Genomic DNA, 16,671 nt, shown 5'->3' with positions numbered 1-16,671 from the left:
CCTAACACATTCCCCATGCCCCATCCTTGCCACCTCATGCTCCCCGCCTACGTCCTATGGTCCGTCATGTCCTCATGCCAAGGTGTACCCCCCAAACAACCAATATGGCTCCTCATGCCTCTATATGAGGGTTTAAACTCCCCCCCACCCCCAACCATGCACCTCCTTTGGCCCCTCATGCTCCCATGCCAAGCTGTGGCATTTTCAAGCCCAGTCACCCACTATACACGGCATAGAACCAATGAACCCTATAGTGACAATAGGGTGTTTTAAAAAAATACTTTAAAAAGTCATTCACTGATAACTTTCCACTTTCTTAAAAAATAACTCCTTTTTACTACAGGCCACTAAAATATCAATCATCCAGACTATTTAAAGTATCAATAGCTGAAAATGCAAGCACTTGAAGCCTCTTTATCTTGTGTAAATAAATATTTTGAAATTAACAGATTAGATCAGAGAGCCGGAGCTGTCAATCAGTTAATGCTTTCCCTGGGGCTCAGGAGTTTCAGCACTTTAATGGATGTCAGGCCTCTCAGCCAAGAAAACATAATGAGGCTTGGCCTCATTAGTTAATACATTAATATGTAGAAAGTTATTAATGAATGAATACCTTGCCATGGAGGCATGAGAAGTCATAGGGGATGGTTGGGGGGCATATCTTGGCATGCAGAGGAAAGGTTTGAACTTAGTTCCTTCATGCAGACTATGGTTCATGCCACTTCTGAGCGGCTGTGAACCATGACTCTTTGAACAGCTGGTCTGACTGCATGAAAATTGAAAGGACTAGGATACCCAGAAGGAAAAAACAGTTCAAACCAGTACTCTTTCCCAATTTTTAGTGGTGTTCCATTTTAAGGTATACAAGACCAGTTCAGACCAGTATTCTTATTTCCCAGTTTTTACTGTTTTTCCCTCTGCCCATCCTGAAATTGAGCCAGCCAGGCCGAGAGTGCAGGGTGTGGGTTTGCAACCCAAACCAGCACACACCCTTAAAAGACACTCCTGAAAATAGGAAATTTGGGAATGGGGTCAGGAATCTTGTCCTGGCCACTATTTTCACCCCTCCACTGAGTCTCCCCCACTTAATGAAAATCCAGCCCAACATTTCATGTTGATGACCTTTCATTAGAACTGGGAAAAGTTAGAGATTTAATAGGTTTTGAGCATAGAGAGCATGGGACAAGGACAAAAGGAAGGTCTGTGATAGGGTTGAAGACAGGAGAGAGAGCCAAAGGGAATGATGATGGGGAAAAAAAAGAAACAATGAAACAAAAGATGTGTCTAGGGCAAGTAAAAAGTGTGCAGTCAGAAAACAAAAATAAGAGAAAAACCAAAACATGCAAAGAAAGAGAAACAACATCAGAGTGATGCATTTACAGTCTGAAATTGTTGAACTCAATGTTGAGTCCAGAAGGCTGTGGTGCCGTTTCTCAAGCTTACATTGAGCTTCACTGGAACAGTGCAGCAGACCAAGGTCAGAGATGTCAGCGTGAGAGCAAGGTGGAGAATTAAATGACAGGCCACATGAAGCTCAAGGTCATGCTTGTGGACTGAGCAAAGGTGTTCCTCAAAGCAGCCACCCAATGTGTTTGGTCTCTCCATTGTAGAGAAGACCGCGCTGTGAGATGTGAATACAGTAGACTAAATTGAAAGAAGTACAAGTAAATCACTGCTTCACCTGGAATCCTACTGTGGTCCTGGGAAGACAGGGAAGGGATGAGAGCAGACATGGTTGAGGGCCATGTCAAACACAATGTGTGTGGGGGGGTGGGGGGGCGGCGCGGGGGGTGAATCCTCGGTTGAGGAAAAAAGACATCTCAGAAACACCAGTGTGGGAGGTTGAATCCTTAGAACAGATATGATGGGGTCAGAATTTTCAAGCTTTGTTTAAGACCTGAACTGTTGTACAGCTCTATATAATGGCTGCTCTGAATTACATGCAGTGGTTGAACCATGTGTATAAATAAATATCGACCTTGTTTCCACATATTTGTTCTAGAGGTAAATCTCATCCAGGTCCTATAGGTCACTTGCTGTCCTGACCAAAAGTCAACATTTTTCATTGTTACTAAAGGGGTTTTACGGTTGGATGTGATTCATTTCTGAAGTAAGGTGAGAGGCAGCGCACTGGACCTAGTAAAGTACCCAGTAAATTACATGCTACAGAAACAGATATGCCAAATCTTGTGAACTGATTGCCAGAGACACAATTTCTTAGTCAAGTTCAGCCTCATTCATGATCTCATGAGAGGTCTCTGATGTGGATATTTGCTCACAGAGGTTGGGACTGGGTTGCTGACTCTCAGTCTCCTGATTGGCGACTTGGTTACAGCCAGAGAGCAGGCTCTGCAAGATCCCAAAACTGCTGCTGGCTTTGTTTTATGTTGCACTCAGTCTCCGATGGCTTCCGACAAAATGACACTCACTTTTAAAGAGTTAATTATCCCATGGAGAGAATGTCTGAAGGCGATGTGTTTGGTAGGGGTTGGTTGGGTGGGGGCGAGGAGGGGGGAGAGGCTGGAGCGCTCACGCTGCATCTCTCTGTCTTGGCTTGGGCAGAATGGAAATCCTAGGAGTTGACTTAAAGTTTTGGCTTAATTTTCAAATTCCTGCAACACCCTCTCCACTTCTCTAACACCAAGCTTCTTACCGTTTTTCACTTCTTCACTATATGATGGCCCTTCATGTAGCCAATGCTATAGGCCAGTACTGCCCTCGCTATTCTGTCTCACCGCCCCCTTTGCTTTAAAAAAAACCTCCCAAAAGCACTTTTCTTCTTTTGTGCTTTTCTTTTCCTAGCCTAGTCTTTATTTTTAAACATTCCCCTCCTGCTTAGCATCCACTGTTTTACATTCTCAATGTGAAACACTTTGAGATACCTCTGTATTTGAGGAGGTGAATGGCAAATTGTTGTCTATTGGTACTAAAAGAGCAGCACAGCTGTACTGTACACTCAGTATCTATCATCATATTGGACTGTTTGTTACACTAAATTATTTAAAGGTATTGTAATTGAAAATAATGCTTAAGATTAATCATTGAAATCATCATGTTTTACAGGTCTGTTTTGTATCTTCACACACATGGTTTTTCCCCTTTGGAGAATAGTGGGTAAGGGTTGGAAGAATTAGCAGGCCAATCATCTGTCAAGCCACATCATGAACATTCCTTCCATGGCCAACAAGTCCTGTAGTGTGACTTGAACCCTGGACTTCTGGCTCAGAAGTAGGGGAAATACCTACTGAGCCACAAGACCTCCTCTATTTTATAGGTAGTGAGCATACACATACATGGTGATCTATTAGGTTCAGCACTTGTGTGAGGCAGGTTGGATGAGATTCGTAACCTGCCAGTTACTATTCACATGTTTGCATTTGCTTAACTGCTACTATCATATTTTGAATACCTCAAATTTGAAGGTAATACTAGTTACTCTACACAAGATAAATGTATTTTTAATGCATTAATTTGTCAAATTGGGATAGGTTTCGTGCTATAAGAAGGCAGCCAATAGTAACTGTGGTGGGAGGACAGATTGTTCTTTATCACGTACGAAGATAACAAGTAGGAATTTTAAGATTTTTTTATAAAGCATTTACAGAAGCAGTAATATAGTTTTGGTAAAGAACTTTTACCTGTTAGAGATTAAATAAGCCACCAAAGATGTTCATAAACCAAGTGCCAGCCTACAGTGGTTTATTTTTGGAAAAAAAAAAGCAACTCAAGATTTTTATACAATATCTCTTAATTTTAAAGAGTTTGTCTCAATTTCTGAGACAGCGAGGTTGCTTGTCTGTATAAACCAAGTTCTCAGTGATAAGCTATGGAATACAAAATGGATGTCATATGTGACAAAAATTTAGGAGCTCCCTCCTGATTTGGTCTTTGCTGATTGTTGAGTTCTTTCTAATGTCTGCCTTGGCTGAGTGATGGTGCCCTCTGAGACAGGAGACCAAGGGTTCAAGTAATAGACCTAGAGACTTTAGCACACAATCTAGGCTGATACTTCAGTACAATACTGAGGAAGGCGCTCCAATGCTACCGCTTGGATAAGACATTAATTCTAGACCGTCTGCTTGATCAAGGCGGCTATTGGAAGAAAAGCAGAGGGATCATCCAGTGTTCTGTCCATCATTTCTCCCTCAGCCAAAAGCAATAAAACTCCTTAACTGATCAATTATCTCATCTGCTGTTTGAGGGCAATGGCACTGATACGTTTGCCTGTACAACAATGACGACAATACTGCAAAAGCAATTCATTGCCCACGAACTGTTTTGGAGCATCTTGAGAATGTGAAAGGCAATATCAGAAAAGCAAGTTCTTTCTTCAATAAAATAAATTCCAGTCATGTACAATACTCTCTAATCACTCTATCCAAAACAGTCGTGCTCTGTATGAAAAACATGGCTCATACCAACCTGGTTTATTTGCGCCATTTTGCTTGATACATTGGATCTCATCATCCTCGGATCTCTCCTCAGCGAGTCCAGGAGGGAGCATATGCCCTTTTATTCTTGCTTCCCTATTCCTTGGGAGGCTCTGGCTACGTTGTTTACATCCTCTACTGTGAGATCCAGGTCCCCGTTCACATTCCACCAGTGGAAAAGGCCCATCGCGGTCATGGTTATGGCGTCTCTGAACAGGCAATGTTGCCTGCCGTCTTCTTTCAGGTGACATTAGGCCTGTTCTACTAGGGATATAATCCGTTTCCAGAGGGACAGTCTGCAGGAAGTGCAACCCTGAACTGGTTAGAGGAGTTTCAATCAGGTCCTGCCACGACCGCCTCTCTCTGTATGAAGATCTACAGCCAGATGAATGGGTACTTCCTGATGCATCATGCCGTGAATCCTCAGCAGATGAATGCGAGTACGTTGACTCACTTGAGAAATGTCGTCCGTGTTTAGATTCTGGGAAGGGACTTGAAGAATTAACCTTTAGAAAAGTGAGAGAAGCAATTAATCTGTAGTTACAATAATTATCAGCAATAGCTGTTTATATTTTTTATAAATATAAGACTGAAAATTGCTATTTGTGATATTAACAAATGAACAGCTAATATTCCTAACTCTTAACCCCCTCCAGCCTCACAACCCTCAGATTTCTGCCCTTCTCTAACTCTGGCCTCTTGTGCATTCCTGATTTTCTTAGCTCCACACTGGCATAGTGTGCATTGTAAAGCATCTTAAGGTGCTTCATTGGTGTAATTAGCAAACAAAATTTGTCACCAAGTCATAAAGGAGATATTAGGAAAGGCGACTAAAAGCTTGGTCAAACATCTTTCCTAATATCTCCTTATATGACTTGGTGACAAATTTTGTTTGCTAATTACATCAATGGAGCACCTTAAGCTGTTTTACAATGCACACTATGCCACTGTGGAGCTAAGAAAATCAGGAATGCACAAGAGACCAGAGTTAGAGGAGAGCAGAAATCTGAGGGTTGTGGGGCCGGAGGAGGTTAGGAGTTAGGAATATCAGCTGTTCACGATATACTATAAATGGAAATTTCCCTTTTTGTTGCATGAATCATAGCATAATATATCCCTGAAGGAGGTCATTTGGCCCATGGCATCTGTGCTGACTCTTTGAAAGAGTTATCCAATTGGTCCCATTTCCTGACTTTTCTCCTATTGCCCTGCACGTTTCCTTGCAAATATATATCCAAATTCCTATTGGAAGTTATTGTTGACTTTGCTTCCATGATCCTTTCAAGTAGTGCATTCCAGATCATAACTCACTGCATTAAATAAAAATCTCTCTCCCTTTCTTTTTGCCAATTATGTTATAGAAATTCCTGTCTGCTATCGAAGGAGAGGCTCCAATTGATTTAAATAAAATTAGATCACGCTTGATTTTTCAGGTGTTTCTGTCATGCTTCAGCTGGTAGTATTCTCATCTCTGAGTCAGAAGGTTGTGGGCTCAAACTCCACACCAAGATTTTAGCCGATAATCTAGCCTGACAGTCCAGTGTAGTGCTAACAAATACCAAACAAGAGTGTGCAAATACCCGCAAACATACATGGCAAGGCTGCATTCTGATACTTACTGATGGTGTCCGGGGATACGTGTCACACACCGCTGAAGGGCCCTCCGCTTTTACAGTTAAGGAATCATTGGCATCCTCTTGGTCGCTTTCACTCCAGTAGTCTGAAGGGGAACAAAAACACCTTATTACAAAATACTCCCTGATTTGAAAAATAAATTTGGAGAGCCCTGATAAGGCTAATAATGACAGAAATGCACACCATTGAAAGACACAGGGAGTAACTTTAACATGGGTGAGCATGTGGGGTGGGTGTGGTTATAACGGAAAGAATTCTGAGCACATGGGAAAACCGGCTCCAACCTTCAGACCTCCGGGTTTTTTGGAGGCAGAATAGGAAACAGGCATTTAAATACTTTTATGAGACTGGTACCCTCTGATTCAACCTGCTTTACAGTGGCCGGTTTGGTTTCCGAGGCCTGAGGAGAGGGCAGTTTCGAGGAGAAAGTAAATGCCTTTACAGCATGACTTTTGGACTAGGAGGTGCAGGAGTCTTTCCCAGGTCTTCCAAGCTCCCCGCCCCCATACAAAGGATTGCTCCTGTGATTGGGGGTGGACACAAGCCCTGGGTTCAGGATCGGACCTACCTGGGACTACACCTGTTCCCCATAAGACTGGAAGACCTGGCCATCAGGCTGACTTCCAGGTGGGGAACTTGTCAGGGGCAAAAAGTGCCTGCTGTGTAAATTATGCCTCCTGTTTCTTGGTCAAAAAGGAATTACAGCTACAGTTCCTCCCCAGTTGACCAACTAGGGCTGCATAATCAAATACAAATCTAATCCTTTACACACAATATCCAATATTTGTCTATGTGTTTATAAGTCTTTATTTACGAGTTACTTCAGAAAACCTAATTATTACCACTGGAAGCTCTTTCTATTGAGTGTGAATTTGCAATTTAAATGGTGTAGCAATTGTTTCAATATAAACACTTATCCAAAATCTGGTCCCTCTATATGGGATCCATACATTTTATTTTCACTCAAACAAGCTGCAATGCAGATAGAATGGCTTTGGTTTGCACTAGGGGCTCTAGGGTAAGATTCACATAAGTGAATCATTAAATTGTTTATAAAGAACTCATGGACAATTCAATCACAGATACAGCAGAGGAAATACTCCGATGTCCCATCTACCCCTACCCTCATATTAGAATTGACCCTGGGAATAACACTGGTTGTGGAACAGTTCAAATGATAGGGAGGTTAATTTTATGAACAATACGAACATACGAATTAGGAGCAGAAATAGGCCACTTGGCCCCTCAAACATGTTTCACCATTCAATAAGATCATGGCTAATCTGATTGTAACCTCAACTCCACATTCCCACCACAATAACCTTTCACCCTCTTGCTCATCAAGAATCTATTTACCTATGCTTACAAATATTCAAAGACTCTGCTTCCACTGCCTTTTGAGGAAGAGAGTTCCAAAGACTCATGATCCTCAGAGAATAAGATTCTCATCTCTGTCTTAAATAAGTGACCCTTTCATTTTAAATAGTGACTCCAAGTTCTAGATTCTCTTACAAGAGGAAACATCCTTTCCACATCCATCTTGTCAAGACCCTTCAGAATCTTACATGTTTCAATCAAGCCACTTCTTACTCTTCTAAACTCCAGCGGATACAAGCCTAGCCTGTCCAACCTTCCCTCATAAGACAACCCACCCATTCCAGGTATTAATCTAGTAATTACCTTCTCTGAACTGCTTCCAATGCATTTACATCCTTCCTTAAATAAGGAGTCCAGAACTGTACACAATACTCCAGATGTGGTCTCACCAATTCCCTGTATAACTGAAGCATTACCCCTCTATTTTGTATTCAATTCCCATCGCAATACATGATAACGTTCTATTAGCTTTCCTAATTACTTGCTGTATCTGCATACTAACCTTTTGCAATTCATGCCCTAGGACACCAAGTTTCTTCTGCATCTCAGAGCTTTGCAATCTCTCACCATTTAGATATTATGCTTATTTTTTATGCTTCCTGCCAAATTGGACAATTTCACATTTTCCCACATTATACTCCGTTTGCCAGGTCTTTGCCCATGCGCTTAACTGATTTATATCCCTTTGTAGCCCCCTTATGTCCTCTTCTTTGTATCATCAGCAAATTTAGCAACCATAACTTTGGTCCCTTCATCCAGGTCATTTATATAAGTTGAGGCCCCAGCACTGATCCCTGTGGCACACCGCTCACTACATCTTGCCAACCAGACAACTACCCATTTATGCCTACTCTCTGTTTCCTGTTAGTTAGCCAATCTTCTATCCATGCCAATATGTTACCCCCTACACCATGAGCTTTTATTTTCCGCAATAACCTTTGATGTGGCACCTTATCAAATGCCTTCTGGAAATCTAAGTACAGCATGTCCACCAGTTCCCCTTTATCCAAAGCACGTTACTTCTTCAAAGAACTCTAATAAATGGGCTAAATATGATTGACACTGCCTGATTACCCTGAATTTATCCAAGTGCCTTGCTATAACGTCTTTAATAATAGCTTCTAACATTTCCCTGTGACAGATGTTAAGCTAACTGGCCTTTGCCAAGGAAAATTGATATTTATGGATGCAATTCAAATATATTCCAATTGTTAGGAATTTAACACGGAAGTGTGAAAGAAAATGGAGGAGATATTTCCAGTTTCAGGACTGGATCTTTCTGTCCACAATTGTGTCATTGGCTCTGTGTAGGAAGACAAAATCATGCTGGAGCTAGTTTTCCTGACACTGTTAAAAGGAGCTCAGTCTTCAACCCTAGCAGCATTATCCCGCTGAGGAAGATCAGAACCAATGACTGAAATGTCAAGTGACCGTTCTTCCCATACAGTCATAATTTAGGTTCAGATGCCCTTTAAATTCAGTTAAGAAGTCTCCTCTGGACATGGTGCACTCATGGGGCTGTGATTGTCTACTTTAGGCTGGAGCAGGTTATATAATTCATCACGCTTCATCACAGCATTTTGCCTGCAGTCCAATACATTTTTTCTATTCATGCTAGGCCCTGTTGTTTGAAGTTCCTGCAGCTTCTATGAACATTAAACTTAAAGGGAAGGTTTTCATGGGGGAACTAAAGGTAAACTGTTAACATTTTCATCTTTGCGGCTTAAGTCTTCTAAGTGTTTGCCTTGACAGAGAGCTCATGCTTAAGAAGCACATTGCTCATGAGCTTTTTGCCATTTTCAGCGTTCAGAAATCACCATATTTCTCAGCTCCTGGTTGCATTTTGATGTTGTTATTCAGCAGTGTTATTTAACTTATTGTCAACACTGTGATCATTGATATGTTTGAGGGTGACTCCCAGGAATTGGATGCAAATGATGCTAGCCTGCAAATTTATTCTTTATTCTGTGCTTGAGATATGGGTATTACTGGTAAATCCATAATAATTAGTGGTGGATCTATGTATAACCAAGTGGCTTGTAAGGCTACTTCAAAGGGTCTTGAGAGTCAATCAGATAATATGGGACCAGAGTCACCTGTAGACCAGCTTGTAAGTACCCATCTCTGAAGGACATCTGTGAACCAGCTAGGCTTTTGTATTATTCAATTTTACAACCTGCCATATTGAACTTGTGCCTCTGGCTTATGAGTCTAGTACAATGATGATGAATATTATAGTTACCACAAATAGTGGGTTCCAGAGGAAGGGGAGAAAACCAGTATACTGGTTAGTTCTTTGGAAACTGTATCCTAGGAATGATGATTGAAGATGAATGTTTAATACATTTGTACACTACTCTTTGCTATTTTAGTGGCGGCTTTCGTCTATTTTAAAGTAAGAAGATTAACACTTCTGTTGAAACAGCAGATAGAGGAATGACATGTAAAGCTCTCTTCTTTGACCATATCTTCTGGCTACTGCTTGCAATCTGTTTCCGTCACTGTGACAGAATGAGAGACATTTACTATTTTAAAGGCAAGCTGCTGAGAGGTTTGTTAATCATTCCTCCAACAGTAAGTGCTAATGAATATAAATCCTATAGATCTGATAAAGCCCTTTCGCTGGCACTATGGATGTTGTCATAACCTCAAATTCCTAGCCATATTCCCCTGTCTTCTCTAAACTGGACAGCAAGAACAGGAGGGGTGGGGGGAACCACACAGCTTCCTCGGTCTGCAGCCTCAGGATTCCATTTATGAAAGGCCACAAATGGCGAGGAGGTGGAGTGGGTATGATAGTGTCACCATTATTATACTGAACTTACAGCCCAGAGTCACAAGTTCATAATTGAAGAGTCTGAGAATATCAGCGATCCATATCTCTCAGCATTATTACCAGGAAAATCAATCAAAACCAGTCAATGGGGATAAAATGGAAGTCTCCAGCACAAAGCTAAGTGCCGATATTCTGATGTGAATTTCATAAGGTTTTATTTTGTTTAGAGGTCTTGCAGTGCTTTAACTCCACAGCATGTCTCTTCTCTCATTTACAGGTTCCCCATCTGGAATTCAATCTGATTGACAGGTTGTCCCAGTCAGGCAGGGTCTTTCTGGGGCAGGCTTCTGGAGCAGGTAGGTCCGATACTCGGCCCCATGGGGGAGTGTCCAATCCCCGACACTGGGACTGAGAGGTGGGGTAATGATTCGATTTCAGAGGGGATCTGATTCCTGACCTGGGAGGTTGGGGGGGGGGGGGGGGGGGGGGGGGGGTCTTTATTTGGGGTGGGGTCTGATGATGGTGTATTTTACCAGGGGTTGGGGTGCATCAGGAGGAAGCACTCTTGCTGCTCCTGGTCCACATAGCAGCGCTGGAGAAGCACTTAGCTTTTCTCTGAAGCTGTCCTCACCACACTTCAGCTGTTCAGGTTTCCTAAGGCCTGGGGAACCCAGCCAGCCACTGTGAAATCAGAAGCTGCCAATCTCCATTAAGCATTTAAATTGCCAAGCTGCCTCCTGGGAGCAGGTTGGCTGTCCACCCCTTGACCCGCCTCTGTTGAACTCAAAGTGGATGGTTTCGGGTTGGGATTGAGATTTTATAAGTTTTAACATCTGACTGTCCCCAACCCATTTGTTTTTGGTTTAAAATTCAGCCATATCTTTTGGATATCTGATCATGCCTGTTATATTTAATCTCAAATTTATAAAACATAGTTTGTAGGAAGCTCAGACCCATTTACATTGTCACCTGGAATTCTCCACAGGGTTCGGATGAACCCTCTGAAAAACATTCACTCATTTCTCCGCAGTATTTATTGAAGTTATGCCGGGAGATTAGAATAGCCCTACAGAAATGCAGGGCTAACATATTTCAACGGAAAGGCAACCCACCCCCACCCCCCACAAATTATAGACAACATTGTGTCCATGCCCAGCCTTGTAATTATGATGTTCAACCCCACTGCCGTGTCTGAATCGCTCCTACCCACCGTCATGTGAGACTTACTCGACATGTGCTCCACAGCTGATATCCCACCCAGCAGACAATAGGCCTCAAACTGGCTGGCTGTCGGGTGGCAAACCTCTTAAGAAAATTTAAAAGATATCCTGCTGTTAACTCCTCCAGGACGTCCAGGAAACTCATACATCCTGGTTTCCCACTGGAAATCCCCTCTCCCCCTTACACTCTTCCCAGCCCCAAATGAAAATAGGGTCCATAATCTTCTCAAGGCAACTAGGGGTGGACGATAAATGCTGTCTAGCCAGCAATAACCACATCCAAAGAGTAATCTGAGAAAAACTCATCCAGGCAAAAAAGGTCAGTGCAAGAATTCGTCAGTTATCAGTGGATGTTTGGCCTGTGTGTAATGATTCATAAGTTCACTTCAAACATATGAAATAAAGTGCCTACTAGTTTCACAAATTTAAAATAGATGTGCGGTAGCCTCTGTTGAGATAGTGGAGAGAGGAATCCCAGATGCACCAAGTAAGTGTTCACTTGCTTATCTTCTTTAATTCAAGAGAACTTAGTTCATTACTTTAGAGTTCACAAGTAACCTGGGCAAAACTCCAACAAGGACAAGACCTGATTAAAGAATTGGCTAATTCTTAGGGATGTCCCAGAGAAAGGGATGGAGCAGCAGCAGAATTAAAAGGGAACAAATTTTGTCTTATTCTTCTTAATGAACCTTGACCAAAATCCTAGACAATGAATGCAATAAATGATTTGATTTTATTCTGCGTCCCATTCCCATGTGAGGACCATTGGGCCTACTTTCATGTTTGATAGCTATTCATATCCCAAGTGGTTTCTCCCTCTCCCAGCTCCTATTAGCAAGTATTACCGTAGAGTATTAGTTCTCTTTGTTAAAATAGCAGTTAGTTCCAGCTGGGACCATATAGAAGCTCACCTTCATCTGGTCTGGTCACCTTATCATCAGGTGTGTACCCAATAGCAGCTAATCCCAATCGATTCATCCACCTGCAAAAGCATTGGAGATGCCAAAGGAAAAAAAGGCATATGCAAGATTAATTACAAATGAGTTAATTTGCAGTTGCCAGTCATTCTTTAAATAGCAAGAATTAAAACAGTCAAAATGTATCTGATATTTTTAACATACATTCAATATCTTTGCCAGTAGAAAGCAATCTATGCTATATGAGAAATTAAGTTCCATTGCTTTGTTCTCTTCACTGAAGAATTAATGACATGGCTCAGTTTAAAGTTGTTAATGGAATTAACTCTGTAGCACAATGGTGCTGGCATCTCTGTCACACACACAGATTCTTTTTGCAGATATTATCCATCACTGGGGTGATTCATCATCAGATGTGACTGGGCCACATCAAGCAGTATTGGGCCTAACTCTCACCACTCCAGGATCATCCTGGAGAGCAATTATACCTCTGGACTTTTTAAACCACTTTCTTTGCCTTCAAAAGGTGCAAGGTGTTCATGAATTTCTTTGCCACTAGGATTGAGACCAACAGTTCAGCTGTTTTCCCCCTTTCATCTTACCCACCAAGCTAATCCTTCATCTAGATTCTTGTTGCCCTATTGCATTGATCCCTATTTTTACTTCCCTCATGCCCTTTTCAAAAGGCCCACCTCCTGCTCCCTGGATTCTTTACCATGAGAGTGCTGATCACCCAACTTCCCTTCCCAGCTACCGAGGTGACAGTGTAAATGGTTACTTCTCATGTATCGACCCCCCTTCCCCTCTTTCAAATCAGGCATCATCACTCACTTCTCAAGGAATGTACCCTTGACCCCTCTGTCCTTTAAACTTCTGTCTCATCTTTCCTCTCCAAAGTCCTTGAATGTGTTATTGCCTCCCAAATATGTGCTCAACTTTCCTCGAACTCATGGTTGAATCTCTCCAATTAGGTTCCCACCCCTGTCACAGCACTGAAATGGCCTGAATCAAAGTCACAAATGGCACCTCTATGACTGTGACCATGATCGTGCATAATCCTTCCTCAATCTCTCTGAGCCTTCGACAGATACAGTTGAGCACCGACTACGCAATCTTCCAACAATGCTTCTCATCCTTTGTCTAACTTGGTGGGACCGCCCTTGTCTGTGCCCACTTTTAGCTTTGCACTGTAGCCTGATGTATGTAGGGCATCTCTGGTAATGTCTTCACCTCCTGTGCCAGCACTGCTACCTCAGTCCCAAAGGACCTATCTTTGTCTCCCTCCTCAAATTGCTCATTCGGAGACCTGGTGCAGACACGATGGGCTGAACGGCCTCCTGCGCTGCAACAATTCTGTGATTCTGTGCATCTACATGCTACCCATTTAGCAACATCATCCAAATACATAGGGACAGTTTCCACATATACGCTGATGACACATTGCCCTACCTCTCCACCACCTCTCTTGACCACTCCACTGCTTGTTTTTTCAAACTGCTTGGCTAATACAAATCAAATTTAAACTTTAAAGCTAAAACTAATTCCCAACACCCCAAAATACAAATATAACTTACCTCAACTGTCAATATTTGCTAACAATACATCCTATTCCACCAACATTACAGGCCCACCAGAGGTGGCGGCACTGTGGCATATAGTTGGAATTATTAACACACTCCTGGAAATCCCCTGAATATACTGACACACTCACACAGAGCCCCTGAAAATACTGGTATGCACCTTCCAAACTGAAACTCTCTCCATCATAAAGTCTGCTGACTTTAAAACATTGCATGCCTCCACCCTGGCTGCTGAAACTCACATCCAGACCTTTTGTCACCTCCAGATTTGACTATTCCAATGCTCTCATGATCGGCCACCCATTCTCAATTCTCCATAAACTTCAGCTCATCTAAAACTCCAATGCCCATATCCTATTGTGCCTGAGCTCTCACTCAACCATTACTTCTGTCTTGCTGACCTAATTGGCTCCCAAAGTCCAAACAAGTCCCATTTAAAGTTCTCATCCTTATGATTAAATCTCAGCATGGGTGTGAAACCTCCTCCTCCACCAGTTTGCTATGGGCATGTGAAGCAGTGGTGTACTGTTGATGGCTGAGTCGGTGAGAGAGAGCATGCAGTAGCAAACTTGAATACACGTGGTGACCCAGGGGAGAGGAACATCAGAAGGAGTGTTCAAAAACCCTGAAGATGGACCCTTGCGGAAGGCGTATGAGAGAAAGCATCAATTTGGGAGCAGATTCCAAAGGAGTTCTTGGAGAGTGGAGGTTGGAAACCCTCATATGAAAGATGGAGTTCAGTGAGACTGGTTGGCTCATGGTATGCCAAGCATCTGGGAAGAGTTGGAGAGAGATCCATATCATCTGTTTGAGATGGCATCTGTCACTTGGTTTGAGAGTGTGGTGTGTCTGACCACAGGTCATCTAGGGGTTTACATGGGCTGTGTACTTACGGTGAACATTAAAGTATAAGATAGCTTTTATAACTTGTTTTATCCTTACAAATCTGTATCTATCTGTAAAAGTATAGTTGTGGTGAAGGAGTATTGTAATATAGTTCATCTTTTCTTGTTTAATAAATGTTTTATTCTTTTGTCATCAGCTGACTCTGGTGACTCTGCTCAGTAGCAACTCTCTATGTATCTAAACAAAAAAATAAAAGTTAGGATCTATCAAACTAGATTCCAACCTGGGATTAGGCTTTTCCAGTAGTAACATCAGCTGGGATCATAACAGTACTCAGGTGGTGTCTAGGACATTGTCTATAAGGTACGATTCCATGAGTATGACTATATCAGGCTGTTGTTTGACTAGTCTGTGGGATAGTTCTCCCAATTTTGGCACAAGCCCCCCCACAGTGTTTGTAAAGAGGACTTTGCAGAGTTGACAGGGTTGGATTTGCCATTGTCGTTTCTGGTGCCTAAGTCGCTGCCAGGAAATCTGTCTGTTTTCCTTCCTTTTTGTAGGCTTCATAGTGGTTAGATACATCTGAGTGGCTTGCTAGGCCATTTCAGAGGGCAGTTAGGAGTCAGTCATATTAATGTGGATCTGGAGTCACAAGCAGGCCAGGTCAGGTAATGACGGCAGAATTCCTTCCCGAAAGGACATTAGTGAACCAGATGAATTTTTACAACAATCGGTTCATGGTCACTATTACTGAGGCTGCTTTTTTAATTCCAGTTTATTAACTGAATTTAAATTCCACCAGCCAACATGGTAGGATTCAAACCAATGTCCCCAGAGCATTAGCCTGGGCCTCTGGATTACTCGTCTGGTGACATTACCACTACACCACTGCCTCCCCCCATACTTGCAGGTCGTCCCCATGAGCTTGGGAGTATTTGAGGGAGTGTGCTAGTATTTCCAGTTGATACCTAGGAAGCAAGCTAATATTTAGATGCCTTTGATGGAATTCCTTGATAGTTGATCATTATTTGGAGTATGTATATAAATATGTGAAGGAAGTCCCAAAAAGTGTATTAGCATTTACATGGGTGGCCTAGGAGTGTGTCAGTATTTTTAGGGGACCCCTGGTGTGTGTAGGGCATCCCTGAAGTGTGATGGTATTTGTAGGGGATCCCTGTAATATATCAGTATTGGTACAGTGTCCTTGGAGTGCGACAGTGTTTGGAGAGTACAGAAATGTTTGACAAACACCACCTAACTTAACTCATTTATCAGAAAATTCTATGTTTATAATTTTAATCAAGGCATCAACCTACTTAAAATAAATCAGGTACCAGACCCTGTCAAATAGCAAACATTATTAATTTCACACAGTCGAGGGAAATATGAAGAAGCGAATATCAGATGGGTAAATTTCACGGCCTCCATCAGAAATTGTGGGTGGAATCGTCCCACGTTTGCACTAAGTGCGGTAGTCAGCGTGAAAAAATACGCTTTAACTGCCTGCCGCAATGGCTGACTTTCGCAACGTGTCTTCCCCTTCCCGCCTCAAAAATTATGCAGTCACGGACAAGATGCTGGATCGCTGGTGACCGATCTCCGATTTGCCTGTCACTCCGTTACCTTGGTGCTTGCTCATGTTGGGTGCCATATTTAAACTGCAGTTGCACGCACAGTTCTCAATGCTTGCAGCCCAGGACTGCTCCATTGACGACATGACCCCAAAAGCCAAGAAGAGTTCAGCCCCCTGATTCAATGACGCACCCCTGTGACGCTTCTGGACACTGTGGAGGCTCACCGCAATGGCCTCTACCTGCGTTCTGGCTGCAGGAGGTCCATCAGTCTGACCGCTCTGGCTTGGGAGGCAGTGGCAAAGGTGGTCAGTGACAA

General features: G+C 42.5%; 1 protein-coding gene across 1 annotated transcript in view; it reads right to left on the bottom strand.

The window, feature by feature from the left end:
* Positions 1 to 16,671, bottom strand: part of LOC144683850 (connector enhancer of kinase suppressor of ras 2-like) — a 462,557-nt gene that overhangs the window by 22,191 nt on the left and 423,695 nt on the right. The window contains exons 14-16 of the mRNA XM_078547354.1: positions 12,350 to 12,420; positions 6,050 to 6,150; positions 4,423 to 4,936 (exon numbers count right to left, since the gene is read on the bottom strand). Of these exons, the coding sequence (XP_078403480.1) occupies positions 4,423 to 4,936; positions 6,050 to 6,150; positions 12,350 to 12,420 (686 nt within the window). The remainder of the gene's footprint in view (positions 1 to 4,422; positions 4,937 to 6,049; positions 6,151 to 12,349; positions 12,421 to 16,671) is intronic.

Source organism: Cetorhinus maximus, chromosome 8 (assembly GCF_964194155.1).
Source record: "Cetorhinus maximus chromosome 8, sCetMax3.hap1.1, whole genome shotgun sequence".
Classification (NCBI taxonomy): Eukaryota; Metazoa; Chordata; class Chondrichthyes; order Lamniformes; family Cetorhinidae; genus Cetorhinus; species Cetorhinus maximus.
This window is presented reverse-complemented; position numbering and strand designations above follow the sequence as displayed.